This window comes from Clarias gariepinus, chromosome 25 (assembly GCF_024256425.1).
Source record: "Clarias gariepinus isolate MV-2021 ecotype Netherlands chromosome 25, CGAR_prim_01v2, whole genome shotgun sequence".
Lineage (NCBI taxonomy): Eukaryota > Metazoa > Chordata > Actinopteri > Siluriformes > Clariidae > Clarias > Clarias gariepinus.
The window spans coordinates 16,915,452-16,923,194 of NC_071124.1; the positions used below are offsets into that span (position 1 = coordinate 16,915,452).

Consider the following 7,743-nt stretch of genomic DNA (forward strand, 5'->3'; position numbering starts at 1 on the left):
TTTTTTTTAAGTGGTCTTTTGCATAATACGAGAGGGTATCAATAAGTTTGAAGATTCCCACACCACAGCTTTTATCATGTCCAGTGGTTTTGACATTTTTTTCGGGTTGAGCTCGTTAAAGGTCTTCCTGATCTCTCGTCATTTTCCAGTGATGTTTTTTCTCTCTTGAAGCCACTAAAAACACCTTTAACAACTCATTGCAGCATCACCATAAACTTGCAGAATCATGTCAAATGACGCTTGAACTTACTGTTCATGATGAAATAGCACACAGTCAGAATAGCACCAGTTGCACAGACCCTGATGTACACAGGACAATGTTTTTTGGCAAACTGACCTTTGGAGGCTACAAAAATAGTCTTGAAACTTTTTGATACCACCTCATATGCTGCTTTCTTTTCTCGGCTACAGATATTTATCTGTAAGGTTTTTTTTTTATGTTTTTTTAAAAATACTAATGTTTGAAAATCAGAAGTTTTTTGTTATTTTTTTTGTACTACTTAATTAACAAAGTTATAACAAACGTAAAATAAAAAAAAACTTAAACACACACAGGGGTACCTAAGAGTTCTACACAGTACTGTATATAACAGCATATAAATAAAAATAAAAAACAATAAGGTATTTTGTACAAAACAAGCTTATTTTTACATATAACTTTTAAAAATTTTGACATTTTGTAGTTTTACAACCTCAAAATGGAGTATCATGCATTTCTTCAAAGGAGCCCACAATATTGGATTGAAAATCAAGAGAGCTTGCAAAAGTATTTACTAAATTAATAAATTATTTAATGTAAAACATTTAAATAAATAAATAAAACTGTTTCTGTTATGGGCTATGTTTTGGATAGTCACGACATATAATCCCGGTCGAATCCACCTTAATATCAGGCTGTAACACTAAATAATGCAGAACAGTTCAAGAGGGTGAATATTTATGCAAGCAACTGTACAACATTGTTACTCTGTTTTTTGATTGTTTTTGTTTAACTGTCTCTTGCTTACTTTCATTTAAATACATCAAGAATTACATCATATTATAAAACAAGATTAAATTAAAAAAATTATAAAATTTACTTCCATTAATAACACAATCTTATTAGAAACACTTTCATAATGCCTGTGGATAAATATTGCTCTCAGCAGGATTTTACTCTGTACATGTGAACAGAGCTGCGCTCAACAGTTGCTCTTCTTCTAGGACACTATGGGGTCTCCATATGCACAGGCTTTCTCGATGGAAAGATTGTACCAGTTCCCTTTACCCTCTTGATACGAGCTGGTGACTATCCGTGCCCAGCCTGATTCACCCTGTGGACAAAAAGTACATAATCACTCCTACTGCTGCTGCAGCTCTTACAACTAATATATCCAGGTCATCTTTAAAAAAAACTAACATATTTTATTGCATTCTGTATGCTAGATACTCTAGAGTGATTTACAAATGCCTAACTTCCTTTTTTGACATTATGCTTTTAATGTAGCTTTAAGCTTTTGATGCCTAGGTTATGGCTGATCCACAGCAGGAGATCAGTATATAAGAAGAGCAATGAAAACATGTTTTAAGTTAAAATATACTATTTCATATTTTTGTACATAAAGTATGAACGGGCAGCTCACCCAATATTCGCCCCAGGAGTTCCTGACTATCCAGTACTCCGTTCCATTACCAGTGACTCCCCAGCCTGCCACAGAAATGATGTGGTTCATGAGTGGCATGACATGAAACTCTGCAAACACACCTCCCCGATATGCCACAAGACCTTTAGTTGCCATGATTGCGCAGCTGCCATCCAGAGAGAATGGAAAAGAGGGAGAACGTTTATGTTAAAGGTTGCGCCAAAATCACTAAATAGAGTACTTAATGGCACCGTATATAAACTAGGAAGCTTGCCTTATTGGGCCGTTTTTAAAAATCTCAGCTTTCATCTTGTCTCGTCCCGAAACCTCACCATAGTCTCCCACTTTCCACAAAGTGTAGTTCTTGACAACAGAGCAGGACCCAAAGAACGCGCATGTGCCACACTGGTTAAAAGGATCACACTCTATATACACACAGACATTTGGAAGAGTAAGAAAATGCTGCTGATCTCACACTGTTACAACATGTTTAAAAATTTTTGTTCAACAACAGTGCTGTGAAAAATTATTCCCTTTCTGATTTTTTTTTTGCCTATGTGTTACACTTAAATAATTCAGATCATTAAGCTCATTTTTATATTACACAAAGATAGCCAGAGTGAATACAAAATGCAATTTTTAAATATACAATTTAATTTATTATGGGAAAAAAAAGCTGTTCAAACCTACAGTACCTGGCCCTACAGTATGTGAAAAGATAATTGCACCCTAAACCCTCAAAAGAAAACTTGGAACAGTGGTGACCCTTCCCAGAAGTTGCTGGCTTACCAAAATTACTCCTAGGGCACAATGAGGACTCGGCCACAAGCTCATTAAAGAACCCAGAACACCCATAAAGACCTGCAGGCCTCAGTTAACATCAGTGTTCATGATTCAACAATAAGAAAGAGACTGGGCAAAAATGGCATCCACGGGTGAGTTCCAAGGCGAAAGAACAAAAAGACTTGTGTCACATTTGCTGAAAAAAAACAACATCTTTTAAGACCTCCCCAATATTCTGCGGACTGATAAATGTTTTAACTTTAGCAAGGTGTGTGTCCGGGCGGCGCAGTGGTTTAGTGGTTAGCACTGTCGGCTTGTACCTCCAGTTTGAATATTTTAATAAAAATATATTTTTACAGTTTAATAAGTTGCAACAAGTTCATTTAAAAAAATCTAATGCTATCCCACTACATTAATTTCCCTCCCAAAAGTTTATGTGCTTATAAAACACATACGCATCATTATGATTAAATACTGTGGATGTATGTTTATGGATTCTGTACTTACTTTGATTTCTGGCTTGATAATTGTTGCAGGTTTCATCTGGAATGCCCATTTTATGTGCATAAGTATACACACCCAGATGATCGCCTCCAAAACAAGAGCCTGCCCCTCCACAGTCAATCACGTTCTGGACAGACAGGTAAGCTGATGGCCACGCCCCTTTCCTTTTGATGTTTATCCGATCTTATGAGAAGAAATATCAAAAGAGTGGTTTGCAGATTCTTCTCTCTCAAGATTAAAAAATTAAAATTTTATGCTACAACTTATACTGTGGTATACAATTTATTATGTAAAAGAAAATATGTAACAGGAGCCTTTTACTCTCTTTCACAGAGGACTGCAATTACCACTTTTTTTTCTGTAATGCTGATTGATCCGTATGAGTTGTTGGTTTTGCTAGGACGTTCAATATAATGTACTTCATTTCTCTTCCACACATGCATAATTTATGATTTAATGGCTACTGCACACTAGGTTTAACTTTTCATGCCCTACAGAAATCCATTTGGGATTTAGCCTGTGTTAATTATCTATGTAAGGGCTACATAGAGTAGGAATGAAAGGGCTATGAGATGCACTATATGTACATTTGGGATTATATAGTCCATAGTGCAGGTTGTATACCTGCTAAGGCGCTGGTGGAACCCATGGCCCAGCAGGAGCCACAGTACTGAGGGATGTGCTGATTGCGTGTCACGCTCACATAGTTTATCCCATTAACGTTTCGCCAGTCCCAGGAAGCAGGGAGTTCACTGATGTTCAAATACTCATGAGGTCTGGGATATGTTCTAAAAAAATATTTAAAAAAAAAGGCAAAATAATTCATTTGAATGCAAAATAACACTGTGAAATGATCTGGATGGATTACTTCAGTCATCTATTTTTAAAACAATAATTGTAATCATGCATTAAAACTGATCAATCACATAAAGGAAATGAACCACAAAGATGAGTGCTATTACAAGTAATCAACAGTGCAGCAGTTATGAGACCCCAGATTAATTTATGTTTCAATTACAGTACTTAGTAAAGTCTTTTCATTACTCTTAAACCACTGCAGTTAGCTTATTAAACTACTTATTTATAATTAAAGAACAACACCTCTATTTGTTAAAAGTTATAATTAATACTATAAAATGTCCAAAAAATATAATCTGTAAAATTATAAACAGTTGCTTATTTATAAGCCTCTTTTTTCCTCTTTCCTGTGTTGGATCATCAAAATGCTAAATAAAGGTCTCATCACAGAAAACTTCATTTTATTTAATTATGATAAACATTTTAAACTGCCATACTATACCTAATCGATGTTGATACTATAGAATTTATAACATATGAGAAGAGGACTATTAACCAACTGTTAATTCCCGCAAAATAAGGAATCGTCCCATAATTGGAAATTAAATGACGTTTTGATTTGTAGCACATACTTTTATCAATGGATAAAATTAAACCCTTCCTTTTCCTTAGCCTGTCTGTCATGTTCTCTGACTGCACTTCTCATTGATCGGGACTTATGACCCAGGGCGGCATCTTGTTGAAAAAAAAAAAAGTTTACAATAATAGCATTTGCATGAATTGGTTTTGTATTGCTCGTTTGCATTTTCATAGTGTGGATCAATTAACCTTCTTATTGCCCTGATACTAGTTCACGAGTGAGGCGGGGGACTGACTGGGAAGATCTATCACTCAAAAGTACGAGATGCGGAGGGAGGGGGCTAGTGGACATCAAATAAAACCACAGTGGACATCAAATAAAACCACAGTGGACATCAAATAAACCACAGATAATAATACTGTAAATATTATATTATATTATATTATATTGTATTGTATGGTTTCATAGGCATTCTTCTGTTTTGTGTGAAATCCTTAAGAATAATATATAACCAGTCTACACACCCCTTAGGTGAAATGGTTTGGACTCGACTCTTAATTGTGTGTGTGAGTGTGTAATGCTCTGATGCGCAATGAATGAATGAATAAATGAATGAATAAATAAATAAATAAGAAAGAAAAGGTCAAGGCCGTTAGTGGGCCAGTTTAAAATAAAAGGAAAGAACATAAGAAACAGGCAGAAGATAAAGGTATGAAGCTGTCATCTCTTTGTGAGTATAATAATATGTATGTAGTAAAATAGGCTAGTACAACACTTTATGTTTAACCTAACTTGCTGTGTTGATAACTTACAGAACATTGGAGACATTAACATTTAAATGCAATGTTTCTTACTTTAGCAAAAGAATGTGTGTCTGTACATTGTTCAGAACTCACTCTTTTAATTATATCTGTATACAGTGTATATCTATAATCATATATCTATTTTATACAGTAAATAAATAGTAATATATCTATTTTATACAGTGGAGGACCTAAAACCAGTCTCAGAAAAATTCCTGTCTGTATTTCTATCTGTACAGCCGATTTTGTCACAGCATCACGCAAAACTGGCTGGACAGAATTTAATAAAACATTGCCAGTCCTTCAGTATTTGCTTGAAGTTAAATCTGCAGCATAAATGAAATCAAAATGTTGAGTTGATGAAATGTTGTTATGAGCAGTTATATGCCATGCTTTAAAAAGCACCCAAATCATCACGAAACGCAAATGAACATGACACAGCATGGCTTACTCCAAAAAAAAAAGGAAAGTAGACTAAAGTTAAAACGAAACGTTCAAAGATAAATGGACAGATCAATATATGTTTATTCTTCCTGCGAGAAGTTTAAAACCAGTTTCTCTCACAACCTTACAGAATTTCTTTTCTTTGTATTAATAAGGCCGAGAGTTAATTAGTTAGGCCGAGAGTTCTGCTGTACAGAAAGACAGACAGAAATATACAGTATGTGGGCTTGAATAATATCACTGATTACTTTAAGCTGATCAGCTTATTTCTAGTGTTTTTTTTTACAATTATTTCTACAAACTCTTTTCTTGTAAACGGCGTGTACTAACGCTAGTACACACCCAAGCCACAGGCTGAGAAGGAACTTAAGGTGCTAGAGCAAACCACTAACGCAAAAATTACAGCAAAACCCAACAGAACCTAACACTGTGCAGTCAGGCAAATTAGTCTGTAATAACCGTAGTTATACTGTAATTGTTTTCCTTACAAAACTCAATGTAAATCAACTGAGTGGCAAAAAATATTTACTATTTTATTCATATTAACACATTAATGTTATATAGAACTCTTTTTAAACTTTATGATGAATGAAGGTGGTAAACCAAGTGTAACAACACACACACACACACACACACACACACACACACACACACACTTACTTCCATTAATATATCCACTACTATTAACATGAATCTTATAGACAGCATTACTGTCTGAAAATACATCAACACTCTCTGACCAATCAGAAGTCAGGATTCTCTGCCACTTTTTGACAAGTTTTACTGTTTTATTTATTATGTAACTTATTGAAAGAACGCTGTAAATGACACAGTAGACGGTTTATAAACTGTAACTATAACAATTTAAATTTAAACGTTTAAATGTTTCCCCCCGCACGTTTAACTACCTCACAAACGCAGGTCTGTTGAACTTCAACGGTTTGTAGCAGGAACTGGATGTTTCCTCGACAGTGTTTCCCTCCGGAGCCTGTTCAGAAACATCCAAAACCAGTAAGAGGCAAAATAAAACAGCGGTGACAGGTGACATTGTGTGTGTGTGTGTGTTTAAATCCTCGCCGCTGCCGCGTATCAGGTACAGCACTGCCCTTAATGCAAATACTGGCCCGGAACTCCCAGAATGCTTTGCGAGCGCAAGTCGAGCTTAGAGCCGAGTGAAGGCAAACTTGTCAAAATTCAAGTCGGCCTTTACTTTATGTAAAAAGTTGTAAAGTATCCCTAATATCGACCTTAAAGTGCGTAATTAAACGAAGCTCCCAGAAATTGCACTCAAACCTGCTTCTCAAACTTTTTGTTCAGACGGAGGCTGAAACAGTGCTGTTCTTGCCACTGCAGTAACAGTGAGGCGCCGGTAGATGGCAGCAAAGACGTACAGCATGTCAACCTTCGAGTACAAAATCTAAAACTAGAAATGTTACTAAATTTTGTATTTTACTGAATTAGTAAGTTTAAAAAATACTAGCTTATTATTATTATTGATATTGCTTTGTTAGACAGCACTATGATTAGTCGGCACGGTGGTGTAGTGGTTAGCACTGTAGCCTTGTACCTCCAGGGTCCATGTTCGATTTCCGGCCAGGCTCGATTCCCATCTCTGTGTGCATGGAGTTTGCATGTTCTCCCCGTGCTTAGTGGGTTTTCTCCCACAGTCCAAAGATATGTAGGTTAGGCTAATTGGCATTCCCAAATTGCCCATAGTGTGTGAATGAGTGTGTGTGTGTGCGCCCTGTGATGGATTGGCACCCTGTCCAGAGTGTACCCTGCCTTGTGCCCTAAGCCTCCTGGGATAGGCTCCAGGTCCCCGCAACCCTAAATACAGAATAAAGCGGTATAGACGATGAGTGAGTGAGTGAGCACTATGATTATCACTGTTCAGTTATTTCAGTCGGTGTGCATGGAGGTAGCATGTGCTCCACAGGCTTGGTAGGTTTCCTTCAGGAACTCCTGTTCCCTCAGTCTAAAACAATGCAGGCTGATAGTCGTTTCCAAGTTGCCCATATTGTGTGTGTATGTTTGTCTGTTGTACTCTGTGATAGATTGGCACTCAGTCCTGTCTTGTGCCTGGAATTGTCTGGCCTCCCTGCCACCCATGGCTCTATACAGAATAAATAATATAAACGATGGGTGGATGAATGATTATGTTTTTATATAATCATATATTATATTGACACAGAAACAGAATTGTAATTTC

The 7,743-nt window shown here is 36.3% G+C and overlaps 1 protein-coding gene across 1 annotated transcript; it reads right to left on the bottom strand.

The window, feature by feature from the left end:
* Positions 1-526: 526 nt before the first annotated feature.
* On the bottom strand, positions 527-6,664 carry LOC128513322 (cathepsin Z). Its single transcript, XM_053487058.1, has 6 exons — positions 6,443-6,664; positions 3,534-3,697; positions 2,913-3,092; positions 1,897-2,047; positions 1,623-1,788; positions 527-1,313 (listed from the first exon to the last, which is right to left on the bottom strand). Exons 1-6 carry the CDS (start codon positions 6,580-6,582, stop codon positions 1,200-1,202), a joined length of 915 nt encoding a protein of 304 aa, XP_053343033.1. The 5' UTR covers positions 6,583-6,664; the 3' UTR covers positions 527-1,199.
* Positions 6,665-7,743: the final 1,079 nt, after the last annotated feature.